The 13,744-nt window shown below is 42.3% G+C and overlaps 1 protein-coding gene across 16 annotated transcripts in view; it reads right to left on the bottom strand.

The window, feature by feature from the left end:
• PXK (PX domain containing serine/threonine kinase like) overlaps window positions 1-13,744 on the bottom strand; it is a 75,317-nt gene that overhangs the window by 17,862 nt on the left and 43,711 nt on the right. For 15 of the 16 annotated variants that reach the window (XM_067754936.1, XM_067754921.1, XM_067754937.1 and 12 more), the window contains exons 5-13: window positions 13,121-13,198; window positions 12,543-12,616; window positions 11,741-11,815; window positions 8,815-8,919; window positions 7,934-8,035; window positions 7,310-7,471; window positions 6,761-6,878; window positions 5,423-5,501; window positions 2,708-2,756 (exon numbers count right to left, since the gene is read on the bottom strand). In XM_067754936.1, coding sequence (XP_067611037.1) covers window positions 2,708-2,756; window positions 5,423-5,501; window positions 6,761-6,878; window positions 7,310-7,471; window positions 7,934-8,035; window positions 8,815-8,919; window positions 11,741-11,815; window positions 12,543-12,616; window positions 13,121-13,198 — 842 coding nt within the window. The remainder of the gene's footprint in view (window positions 1-2,707; window positions 2,757-5,422; window positions 5,502-6,760; window positions 6,879-7,309; window positions 7,472-7,933; window positions 8,036-8,814; window positions 8,920-11,740; window positions 11,816-12,542; window positions 12,617-13,120; window positions 13,199-13,744) is intronic. The other variant, XM_067754924.1, reaches the window with a different exon arrangement.

Below are 13,744 nucleotides of genomic sequence, written 5' to 3'. Positions count from 1 at the left end.
AAAAAAATATATAAAGCTTATTGGAACACACACAAACAAATTCAAGTAATTATAATATTCTATAACTTCAGAGGGATTTTCTCTGTGAAAGACTTATTTCTTCCCTCCCTCCCTCCCTCCCTTCCTTCCTTTCTTTCTTAAGACTTATTTTCTGAATTTCAAAAGATTAAGTTTTTTCCTACTGGAAGATGCTATTAACAAAAGCTTAGTGTGGTTCTGAGCTTGTCATTTCTTAATTTATTAGTTTTTCAAACCATGAGGAGTTCAGGCCTAGAAAACAGACACCCAGACCATGTTCAACTTTTTGTCTCTATTATTCTTCTAAAAATTTAAGTTTAGGGAACTTCACTGGTGGTCCAGTGGTTAATTTGCCTTCCAGTGCAGAGGATGCAGGTTTGATCCCTGGTCGGGGAACTACCACCCCACGTGCTGCGGGGCAACTACTGAGCCTGCGTGCCTCAACTAGAGAGCCTGCGTGCCACAAACTACAGAGCCCATGCGCTCTGGAACCTGTGTGCCACAACTAGAGAGAAGCCTGCACGCCACATGAAGAGCCTGCGCACCACAACGAAGAGCCTGCACGCCACAACTAAGATCCGACGCAGGCAAAACCAAATAAATAAATTAAATGAATATTAAAAAAAAATTTTAAGTTTAAAAAAGTTTTGAGTGGGTAATACACAGTGATATGGTTCAAAACTCAGAAGGCATAAAAAGGGTATATCCACAGTAAAAAACATCCCACCTAGTCCCCCACCATGGAGGCAACCAACATCACCAGTCTCTCGTGTATCTTTCCAGAAAGAAAACAGACATATGCTGGTTTTTAAGATCACAGTGTCTTTGCTGCAGGCTCTCTGGCTTGGAGGAAGAACAAGGGCTGATGATAACCCCTGGGCTGGACTACTAGGGTTGAGGAGGGCATATTTATTTACAAGGCTGAATGCATTTCCTGAAGAGTTTCAGTAACAAAGACATGAATTTAAAAGTTTTTTTTTCCCTACATCAGATCCAAAGAAGCTATTATTGTCAGAACTCCTCTAACTGGCAAAACAGGACAGAGGAAAACTTCTCCCTTGCCTATAAATCTTCTGACCCCACCTCGTTTGGGGTTTTCTTTCGTTTTTTCCCCCCCTAAATGTAATTTCTTCGTAAGAGTTTTACAGGTTTTGCGGGAATATAGAGAGGAGAAAGAGAAATACCCTTCATCTCACTACCCAAAACAGTGCTAACAGTGAGCGCCCAGCCCTGAACTAGGCGTTCTCAGGGATCATCTCAGTTGTCCAGTGACAACAGACAAGTTTTACTCACCAATTCTACACAACGAGTAAACGTAGACCCAAAGAATAGGTCCTTGCCCATGTATCAGTGGCTCTCAAGTGAGGGTGATTTTGCCCCCGTCCCCTCCCTAGGGGACAGTTGGCTGCATCTGGAAGCAGTTTTCACGGTCACACAGTTGTGGGGTGGAATGAGAGTACTGCTTGTATCTAGTGGGTACAGGCCAGGGGTGCTGCTCAACATCCCACAACGCACAGCAGAGTCCCGGCAACAAAGAACAGCGACCTGGTCCAAAGTGTCAAAGGTCAGGGCTAAGAAACCCTGCCTTAGATAAATGGCTGGTATCATGAAAGCAAAGCAAGGCATCAACCTGGTTTGGGGGAGTTCCAAAGCCCCTGCTCTTTTTTTTTTCTTCCTTTTTTAAAATTGGGATATAGTTGTTTTACAATGTTGGGTTAGTTTCTATTGTACAGCGAAGTGGAGTTCCCTGTGCTATACAGCAGGTTCTCATTAGTTATCTATCTTATACATATTAGTGTATACATGTCAGTCCCAATCTCCTAACTCATGCCACCCCCGCTTCCCCCCTTGACGTCCATACGTTTGTTCCAAAGCCCCTGCTCTTTGCATAACACCACATAACACTGCCACTTCCCAGGATACTTCCTTCCAGTCCTTATTCTAGACAGAGGTATTTTTTTCTTACACACTGTATTTTATATCCTGTTTTTTTCCCTTAGCCCAAATAATAATCATTTTCCAGGCTACTACAATGTCTTTATAAATTTTACTTTTATTAGATAAAACATATTTAATCCAATACATGTACTTAAATTATTAAGCTATTCCCTCATTATAGGATATTTAGATTATTTGCAATTTTTCTTTATGTAAAATAAAGAAGGCTGCTGGCCATTCCCGTTCCACAAGGATTAAGCTGCAACCCATTGCAATTGCCCCCGAAGGTTCACGCTGGGGGGAATTCAGGGTGGAGAAAAACAGGAAGCATTCTGTGCTTTGGATATACAGGACCCTAGGGAGTTAAGATGCCTATCTAAGGAAAAATTTCAGTGACCCCAGGTTCTTGGCATCTTTCATACATAGAAAAACACTAAAATCATTAACTTCAGATGTCTGTCTTGTGTGATTAGCAGTAATCTTTTTATGCTTGACTACATGTTTTTTTCCAGCAAAAAGTTCATATATATCCTGGCCCCTCCCCTGCCTCTTCATAGTTCCTTAGAGCTATCTGAGAAGCTGTCTCCCGGCTACTGTCCTCAGTAAGGTCCCCAAATAAAAACGCTCTTAAGTGTGCATTTTTCCAGTCCACACTTATAAATACTGTACCTTCTTTTTTTGATTAAAAAAGCGCTAACTTTCCAAGTACACATTCAGGTCACAAACCAAGAAATGATATAATTTGCTTTACCTTAAACTGTGGCTTTTCGGAAGTAGTTAGCAGAACATCACTGAATAATCTGTAAAGAAAAGAAACAAACAAAAATATCTTTCTTAAACCAGGTGCACTCCCAGAACACGATCAAAGCAGAATGAGACATTTTTTGCCCATCAAGCCCCCCCCAACATCCCCCGGCCCCGAGCCAATACACCATCTCGTGTTTATCAAACTCAAAGGAGTTTCCGGGCCACCCAAGGTGACCTCCAGAAACCGCCACTCCCCACCATCTCGGAGCTCTCCACGGGGACTGGGTCAGCTGTGTAGGGGAGCTGATTTCCCCACTGAGGGGTGACAGTCTTCTCACGCTACATAGTGAATTAATTCACGTTTTGAAAAGAAATCTGCACATTATTTATTGTATTTATATCATATTGCAAATAATACATGCAGTAGATATTTCTAAACAGAATAATTGGCTTTCCTTTTTTTTTTTTTGCCCCAGAGGAGGACAAAATTTATTCTAGAGCTCAATATAATAAAAACATGAGAGTAAGTAAAAAAGGAATTGTTCTGATTGGAATCCAACGAGAAAATAATTTTCTTCTAAGAAAAGCAGTGTTTCTCGTGCTCTCTTAAAAAGAAATAGCAGCTCTGGGAGAATATCAATTCTCTCTTCAAAAGTGTGTTTTTTGTTTTTATAAAGGGAGCTATTTTTTTTTAATAAATTTATTTTATTTATTTTTTGCTGTGTTGGGTCTTCATTGCTGCGTGTGGGTTTTCTCTAGTTGTGGTGAGTAGGGGCTACTCTTTGTTGAAGTGCGCGGGCCTCTCATTGCGGTGGCTTTTCTTGTTGCAGAGCATGGGCTCTAGGCTCACGGGCTTCAGTAGTTGTGGCACGCGGGCTCAGTAGTTGTGGGTCGCAGGCTCTAGAGCACACGCTCAGCAGTTGTGGCACACGGGCCTAGTTGCTCCGCGGCATGAGGGATCCTCCCGGACCAGGGCTCGAACCCGTCTCCCCTGCATTGGCAGGCAGATTCTCAACCACTGTGCCACCAGGGAGGCCCAAAAGTGTGTTATTAAAAACAATAGCATGAGGAATTCTGAACTGTTTTGGCTAAAACAGGTCAGAGAATTTAAATGGTTGTCTGGGCAGTGCCCAAAAGGCTCTAAGTAAGTCTTTCTTTGAATGGTTCCCCTTTTTAAAAAACAGGAACTACATCACAAGTACAAGTGACAGGGTTAACTTTTCCCCACAGCACTCCCTGGGCGGCCTGGAGGTGGAGACAGAACTCTCCCCTTCAAGGCCGAGGGTCCACTTATTTCCAGACAACACGTTTTGAACTGAACAGAGTTCACACCTCTCCAAGTACTGTCTCAAGGCTGAAGCCCACACGGTAGAAAGACTTAAGTGAAGAAAAATTATCTGGATTCACTTTAGAACTGGAAGATTGGGAGAAAAATGTAAGAGCTTTGGAGCAGGGGGTGCGACTACAAACCCAAGTAAATTAACATGGATACAAGCTGTTCCCTAACTACAAATGCATATGTTCTAAAAGTGTGTGTGAAAATTGTTTTGTTTCCCTGACTAGATCTATTTTTCCATGTTTACACTGTTATTAACGGTGGCTGGTTTGGGGAGGGAGGCACCAGTGTCAGTCAAACATTAGGAAGTCACATCCACGTGGTGGGGGTTTGGGCCGCTCTGTCCATCACAGCCTCCCCAGGGCCTAGGACTGTGCCGGAGCTGGAGTAGACTTTCCCTAACACAAGGAATCTGAAGTTATCACCACCTCCTCTGACCTCGGGCTGTATGTACCTCAAGCTGTCCCGCCTTATTTCCCCATACAATTGTTTCCCAAATACATCTGTTTACAGAGCACTGGGTAAGTCGCAAGGCACAGAGTATGAGCTGAACCAATAGTAAGCATAACTAACATTTAATAAGCTCTGCTTTAGTAACTGGCACTGTACTAGGAATCATTGCAATAAATCCTCCCAACAGCCCTCTGAGGTGGGGGCTATTATTGTCCCCACTTACAGATGGGGAAACTCAGCTTCCAGAGGTTAGGAAACCTGCCCAAGGTCACCCAGGTAGAAGTGGTAAGGCTGGGCCCACCCCCAGGTCTGTCTAACCTCAGACACATGCTTCTTAACCACCCTGCTGCCTTTCCATGAAGGAATAGAAAACATACCTAAAGGAAAGGCCCCAAAGCACTATTTCACCCACCTCAGTTGACTATTCATAACCCTGTTTAAAGGAGAATGTCTCCTGAGCTCTACGCCCCAGCACAGTGCCTGGTACACGTCAGACGTTAGATATGTGTTACCCAGTGAGGAAATGAACAAACAAGCGCAGGGGAGGCCAGAGCCACGCTGCCCTCCTCCGAAAGGCCAGAACCTCCCCAGCCAGCGGCTAGTGAAGCAGCCACAGCCGTGGGCCACGCGGTGCACTGAAACAGGGTGGCCCCCCTTCAGTACCTCCCAAGCGGGAAGTCCATGTATACAACGCCAACAGGGACAGGGAGAGACACATGTGAAGATGACATTGATGTGAAGAGACAGCAGTCAGGCTATGGTGCAGAGAGGTCACAAGGAAAGGTCAGGACATCATGCGGCAAGTGACCACCAGCAAGCAGGTCACGGTGACTCTGCGGGGACGCTGTTGAGTCTCTACCAGGACCAGACACTTGGGCTAGTGGTCAACACGGTTAGGAGGGTTACAGCCAAGGTGTGGGATTGACTTACGGCATCTGTAAGAGCCGGGAGACGGTGGGCATGCCATTTTTACAGGCTTCACAAGACAGCGTAGACTCCAACACGGCCACTTGAAATGAACAGATACGCATTTTAGTTCCACAGAACATGCTGGCAAATCCACTTGGTGATGAAAAGTTTGACACCGCTTTGCAACAACTGTCTGCGGGCTGATCAGGACAGTGTCAAAACTCTTCACGCACAGACAGATGGCATACGTGCCGGGGAGGGGGATGCTGGCAACACTGACACTACTGACGCCTCAAAAGAAATGGTTCAGGAACCACATGCTGACAGAAAGCTAAATATATTCCAGAGATAACTGGAGGAGGGATTCAAGATATCATCCATAAATATGTTTGCTCTCTGAAAAGAGAAGTACACACTACACAGAAGTAAAATTCTGAACCTGAGTGACATTTCTCTGCTTGCCTGCTTTTAGTCAAAACCATTACACGAAATGCCAACTGTTAGTATCGCACCATCCCACACCCTGGATGATGTAAACAAAAGCAGCCAGATTTTTCTACCTGCAGGTAACTGTTCAGTGTCAGCTGTTCTGTTCAAACTCAACCCAAAGAAGTCTCGGGGCCTGTTCTCTGGAACCATCTCATTTGATACAAAACTAACACTGGTGGAGGGTTACCCCGCATGCCTGGAAGGCACAGTGGTCCAAGACCTGCCCTGCCCTCCGCTCCCTCTGCTCTGGCAGTGAGTTCTGAGCTGGCTGTGGAGGGGATGAAAGGGCCCCCGGATGACTCTAAATCAGTCCCCACATCCCTTCTTCTTACAGGTGCCCACCCATCCCCGCACTCGCTTCAGCCCCCTCAGTAATGCTAGAAGAGCTCCTGGATCCTGGTGCCAGGTATCTGCATTCCTGTCTGCCTTTCCTAGCCCTGGGCTTGCCAGGCTCTCCTCTACCGTGTGTCTAGCCTGTGGCTGTCCTCGCAGGTCTCTCTCCAGCCTTGGTCTGACTCCTGACACCTGCCTGAGTCCGCAAGACTGGCTGCAACTTTCCTGCTCCTGGCTCCTGCTTCTGTATGAGACTCAGTCTGGCCATACTTCTCTTCACATTCTCTGGCTTCCAAAATTCTAATGCATGTTATAAAATGTCCCCTGAGGTTTCAGGTAGCCTGACAAATAGACAAGCTATCTGAATTCTCAGGGAAATGCATTTAAGGAAGTCACTCAAATTACTTTTATACGAGTAAGACTTTCTGGCTGTGGAACGTAGCAACTTCCTCTGGGTCTTCCCTGGACTCTGGAAAGAGGGTGAGTAGCTCTGCACATTACAAGGGCCCAGAAGCCCCCTCCACACCCCATACTGACCCACAGCCATAGACGGTGCAGGAGGGAAGGAGTCTACAGGCACTGAGTCTGGCGGTCGTCCGTAAGTCATTTCATACAGTAAGTGGCCAAAGCAGTGGACGTCCACACTCTCCAATGTCTGCAGAAGAAAAGAGAGCAGCGGCGTATTTGGCCTTTGCTTTGGCTTTGTGAATCCCAAGCCTCCTGCCCTGGGCTTCCACCAGGAAACATGGCCCAGGGGCAACCCCACTCACAACTGGTAGTGATGACCCAATTCCAAAGACTTTTGTAAAAGCTCACAAAGCATTGCTCTGACCAAAGGTCTTGGTCCTACCCTCCATGGTATTCCAGTCACTGGTTCTATGCCCTCCTCGTCCCAGCTACCACCTCAACTAGCCTCTTGGAGAAACAGCAGTGCTGTGGGAGAACAGTGCCAACAGGCATGCCTACCCCAACTGTACCTGTCACTGCTTAGTGCATATCTCTTACAGTGACAGATCATGCATCCTGCCATGGGGATAATTTACACCTAAATATAAACCTACTGCTTCATGACTTTCAGCAACTTACATTGATTTTCCTGAACTGTGAGAAATAAGATCGGTAGAAGGAAGGAAGGCCCAACAAGGAATTCTCAAGGTCCAGCAGCCGGCAAGCGTCCCCTTCCAGCATCACGTTGGAAGCATGAAGATGCCCATAAGGGAATCCCTTGTCATGGAGAAACTTTAGTACCTATTAAAAACTAGGTAGAGGTCACATTCTCCACCCCCCAACTCATTCAGATACAAGACAGGTTAAACTTTGCTTTTTCAGTCAATATATTTTGAAACAAAACCAAACTGGTCACTGGGGAGATACCTAGAAAAAAACTGAACAAGATAGCTGTCTTATCTTGGCACCAAGATAAAGATCAACCGAAAATAACACAAAAGTTGGTACTCACACAATAAAGTTCTTAAATCGACACTAACTTAGGAATTTCCAATAGCTAAGCTTTTGGAACTTTGTTGATCTAAATTACTGCCTTAGTCTCAAATATTTGCTTTTTGGGATAAAATATGACAATGTCACCAGTTTATAAGCCATCAGACAACTTAAACTACTTTGGATATTGCCTGAGAACTTTCCCAAAAGAGTATGGTGAGGCTGGGTGAAATTCCAATGCAACTTACACCAAAATTAAATAACTCTTACCTCTAATATTTGCCGCCCATATGTTTTTATTTGCTGAAGTTCAAGGCCTTGAATCTTCTTAGGGTTGCAGTACTTCCTTAGGAATGGGTCTTTTGGTTTTGCCTTTGGAAAGGAACAAAGAGCACATAAGAAGGCAGGAGACTGGTTGAATTCTACACACGGCCTCCCTGAACAGGCAGGACGCTAAGAGGCTGGGGGGCACCAGATGAGTCCAGCTGGCAGGATGTGGGCTCTTAAATACAGCAGTCTGCACAGTTAATAGAAAGAGGCTGACCTGGGTTCCAGCCTTTCTCTAGTCCAGTGAAGACGCCGAAGTCTTGTATACTGTTAGAATTCTTCAGTATTGCTTTTTTTTTTTTTAACATACAGAAGTGTTAATTATAGTTATCATGTTGTATACTACATCTCTAGTACTTATTTATATTACTTATCTTACAGCTGTGAGTTTATACCTTTTGACAGCCTTCTTCCACTTCCCCCTCACCACCCCCCTCCCCACCTCTGGGGACCACAAATCTGATCTCTTTTTCTATGAGTTTGTAAAGCTTCTCAGTATTTTTTTAAAATTTTTTTACAGCTTTATTGAGATAGTTCAACATTGCTTTGTTAAGTCAAAGTCATAAACTTTAAAACGGACCTAAGAGCAGCCTACAATGTAATGGATATAATCATGTAATGTTCAACCTTCCCTCATGTGGAGAAAGGAATGCTCTTTAGCCAAATTGGGTAGTTTCTATTGCTAAGATAAAAATTAATTCCAAATAAAATTAAAATTAAATCCTCAGGGCCTAGCTTCTGGAAGCCTAGGGATCAAGTATGAATAACAGGTTCTTAAGGGACTTGAGAACTTCTTTATGACCATGAATTTGCACCACAAGTACCTTGTAGATCAGGTCCTTCAAAGTTCCTTTTTCATTAAACATTCTAATTAGCAATGCTGAGGATTCGTTAGCTGTGGCAAAGGTAACACGATAGATGTAAGGGTGCTGCCAAAACAAAAAAGAAATTCACGTTTATCTGCATCAGCATCTACACTCCTTTTAGATCCAGGATCTGGTTATGCAGAGTCAAGTACCAGCTCAATAGTTTAATTGCACATAAATGCAGAATATTCCCGGAACACATGGCATTTTCAAGTTATTAGATGGCCAACTAGTAATTCATTTTTTAGATGAGAGAAGGAAGGTAAACTATAGTGACAAAAGGAAGTGGATAAATGATGAGCTAAGCTCTCCAAGTGAAGGTGCCTGCTTTGGTACGAGTAGTCTCACAGTTCAGACAAAAGTGTGGTGCAAGAGAGAGAAAGTCTGCATTTTTGGAACAGTGGTTTTAATATTCTGCCTCTGTAAATTGGTAAGAAATACAGCCAAATCCTAGAACAGCAAGTGGGAACAAGGATAAATGTGTCTTCACTCACAGCTTTGCCTAACATTTCACACTGCTGTTTAGTGACAAGCCTGGGAGTGTAACAGCCAGGAAACAAGCAACAGCAGCCTTCTTTCGGCATTATGGCCCTTTTCCAGGGCAGCTAGCATGAATCTTCCTGTCCCTCTACTGGAGTGTGCAATGGATGTCGACAAAGCGGGGTGGGGAGTAAGACAAATTGTTTAATGACTGAAAGAAAAGTCCTCACGTGACCTGGAATTTTGGTTACATGGACCAACTGGCTTCAGGTATTACAGTGTCCATTAGCTCAAAGGAGTACCATGAGCATTTAAACCCTTGGGAGCTGGGCTGTGCAAGGACTTGATGAGCAGGGACTGAGTGCGTCGGGGGATGGAAGGGTGTGCCCAGTGAAATATAGTAAATTAATCATGAAGTTTCTCCTGATTATCACAGCGAAGAGACTGCTGCTGATATTTTAATGGCTTTATTAAATATAATTCACATCCCATTATAAAGTGAACTCAATGGTTTTCAGTACACTCAGAACTGTGCAACTATCACACAATCTAATTTTAGAACATTTTCATCACCTCAAAATGAAACCCAATGAATACAGTAAAAGTCCTTGAGTCCATATTGATTTAAATAGACAAAGAAGAGAGAAGAGGAAGCTATTCCTTACAGTAGAATGCCAACTAATAAATAGAAGAGGAATGATGGAATTAGAAAATCTCTATGAATGCTAAAACCAGTGGATTTGATAAAAAACAGGCTATTTATATAGTCTCAAAAAATCTCCTTCAATTACTTATTAATTCTAGCTATTTATCTTATAAAAATAATTAAGGAAGGGTACAAATGTTTAGCCAAAATTGTTCACTATGGCTTTTTTTTTTTTTAATAAGAGCAAAAAACTAGAAGTGATCCAAGTGTCTAATAGATTAGCTGAGTGAATTGAGGTGGAGCCAAGGATAATTCTAACGCGGCCAGTAATAATGATATTATACTATATTTATTAACAATAAAAGATGTTCATGGTATACCATTAACAACAACAAAAAATCAGGTTTTAAAACAACATCTATATAATTTTTCAAATATAATCATATAAAATTCTAGAAAAGTAACAACTGGACATTTTGGTTCATACTTCTGGTTGGTTGGAATTATGGGCAAGTTTTATTTTACTTTTGCTTATCTGTGTTTTCTGAGTTTCTGTAATTAATATGCACCATCTTTTTATTTATTTATTTACTTTTGTTTGTTTGTTTGTTTTCGCCATGCCACATGGCATGCAGGATCTTAGTTCCCCCAACCAGGGACTGAACCCATGCCCCCTGCAGCGGAAGTGCGGAGTCTTAACCACTGGACCGCCAGAGAAGTCCTGCACTATCTTCTTTTTAAAAAGCACATCCATTCAAAGAAATTTAGAATTAGGTGCTCACAGCCTGTGTGACACAACTAATCAAACTCAAAGACCACAGCATTTGTTTTTTGGCCAGCATCACGCCTCATTAAAAGCTTGGTTTTGCTAGCCTGACAAGACACTCTATCTTCAAGAATGAACTTGCCAGGACTTCCCACGTGGCGCAGTGGTTAAGAATCCCCCTGCCAATGCAGGGCACACAGGTTTGATGCCTGGGTCCGGGAAGATCCCACATGCCACGAAGCAACGAAGCCCGTGCACCACAACTACTGAGCCTGCGCTCTAGAGCCCTTGAGCTGCAACTACTGAAGCCCGCGCACCCTAGAGCCCGCATGCTGCAACTACTGAGCCCACATGCCACAACTACTGAAGCCCTCATGTCTAGAGCCCACGGTCCGCAACACGAGAAGCCACCACAATGAGAAGCCCGCGCACTGCAATGAAGGGCAGACCCCACTCGCCACAACTAGAGAAAGCCCGTGTGCAGCAATGAAGACCCAACACAGCCAAAAAAAAAAAAAAACTTAAAAAAAAAAGAATGAACTTGCCAACCCAACTGGACAGGTCAGATTAATTGTGCTCATTCAAGGGTCCCACAACCTCATGCATAAAACAGATAAAGAACATCAACACTAACTCAATTTTCTGGCCAGATTACTCTTTTCCTTAAAAATTTCTGCATATATTTTGAAATACACTCATGACATTCTTTCCACTGAAAGCCTTCGATTAGAATTCTTCATCCAGTTTACCTAAAACTGTATCAGTTCTGTTTTCTCAGGCTGGAAAGAGCTCTTTCAATTCACTGATGTCATTTAAATGGCCTCTGATCTATGGGAGTAGCCCCGAGCTCTCTCAGTCTGAAATGAAATCCACTGTACCTCTCCATTCTCAAGCCTAGAGACTATTTCCGGCTCTTCTGTCCATGGTCACTCATGAGAAAACACTGTGAATCTCTCATCAGTATCAAGAATAATAGAAGGACTTGTACTCACCAAACAGGATGGCAGAAGTTTGATTAGACACTGAAAATCTTTATCTGACAGATACTTGTCAGGACCAAGGTCAGCCTGCAAACATGGGAAGAAATATCAGGGTGCTGTCTTGGTCATCAAAAGAAAAACTCCTTTTAAGTCTTTCCTTTTTTTCTTTTTTTCATGTTTCTTTCTTTTTTTTTTTTTGGCAGTGCCACATGGCTTGCAGGATCTTAGTTCCCCGACCAGGGATTGAGCCTGTGCCCCCTGCAATGGAAGTGTGGGAGTCCTAACCACTGGACCGCCAGGGAATTCCCGAGTCTTTCCCTTTTTTTTTAATCTGTCCAAATATCTAACTGTAAACCAAAGATGAAAACCACATTACTTCTTGCTGTCTCACTGCCTTTCTGGAGAGACAGCATATAAACATACAAATACTAGGACTTAACTGTAATCTTACCTAATTCCATTAATCAAGTGTATCACTAGAACTCTCAAAGTGATAGATAAAACAAAGTATTACCCAAGTATCTTCTTTAAAACAAACTGCCCAACTGTCAACCCTAAAGAGGTTACAGAGAACTATTTTAAACTGTTTGTATTTTTTCCAAATGTTTACTAGTTGATCAAACATAATCACATCAATACTACCAAATGCATAAAAAAGTGACTTAAAATGACTCTCCTTTGATGTGTGACTAAGGAGGCCTTTACATCACTCAGGAGCACAATACAATTTTGTAATTCTCTTGTCAATATCTGCTTTCATAAACCCATCTGAAGTCCTTGAAATGAGCCTGAAGCAAAAAAAGCTACAGCTTACCCAGCTTAACACTAGCCGCTCCTTTGGCTGATTTTTAATCTTCATCAAGAAATATTTCTTCCTTATCCTCCAACCTGTCATAAAAGCAGAGATGTGTTTATAGCTACATGATTTTACACCGATATGTTTTGGTGACCAAGTAATTAATAAAAATTAATTTTGGAAATATTATTCATAGCTATATAGGCACCATTAAACAACTATCTGGTAATACTGACATGGTAAAAGCTGAACTAAAAAAAAAAAAAAGCAAAGAAATTACTCTACTCATGGAAAAGGGAAAACAGCACTTCAGTTTAGATTTAGTGAAAAAGGTAAAACAAGAATGAATGATGGGTCTCAAACTATTAGTTACTACCATCCAAATCTTCAGATGGAGCTTTAACCAAGATTCATTAAGTAATAAAAGTTAAGGACTGCATCCTAAAACTGTACGGAGGCAAAAAGAAAAAGAAATCACCTGCATTTCTTATGCATTTCACCTGCATAAAAACTTTCTTGGGATACTCATAAGAAAGCATGACAAAGAACCCAGTTCTCTGATCTTTCTTAACAAAATGGGCATGGCAGTTTCTCACCTATGTCTTTCAATGGTTCCACCACCTCCCACTTTGGTTCTGATCGGAAGAACATGGACACCTGTTGTAAGGCAATCTCTGCAAAGATATTTTAGAAACTCATTAGTCAAACACTATCAGGAAAGTGCCATATGCTTAAAATATTATTCTTGCAAATGAAATTCTTATGGTCTATGACCTTCTTGAAAAACTTAATTATAAAAAAATGAACACAGACTAAATAAAATGTGGGATTCTAGACTGGATCCTGGAATAGAGTAAGATCATTAATGGAAAAGCTAGTGAAATCTGAATAAAACTATAGTTAAGAGTAATGTACCAATGCTAATTCCTTAGTTTTGACAGATGTGCCATGCTTACATAAGATGTTAACATTAGGGGAAAACGGGTGAGGGGTATACGGAAACTCTGTACTATCACTGCCATTTTTTCTGTAAATCTAAAATTACTCCAAAATAAAAGGTTTAGTAAAGAAAAGAAAGTAACTACTAGTGGAATAATTACTTATACTGGAAGACCTAAAATATGCAAACTAGTTGGCTTAACCCAAGAATTCAATATATGCACCAGACAACAACCCGAGCACAAAACTCAAAGCGTATTGTAAGCTCAGCTTGGAAGAGC

This window comes from Pseudorca crassidens, chromosome 10, assembly GCF_039906515.1.
Source record: "Pseudorca crassidens isolate mPseCra1 chromosome 10, mPseCra1.hap1, whole genome shotgun sequence".
In the NCBI taxonomy this organism is placed as follows: Eukaryota; Metazoa; Chordata; class Mammalia; order Artiodactyla; family Delphinidae; genus Pseudorca; species Pseudorca crassidens.
The sequence above is the reverse complement of the archived record's forward strand: the minus strand, read 5'-3'. Positions and strand labels throughout refer to the sequence as shown.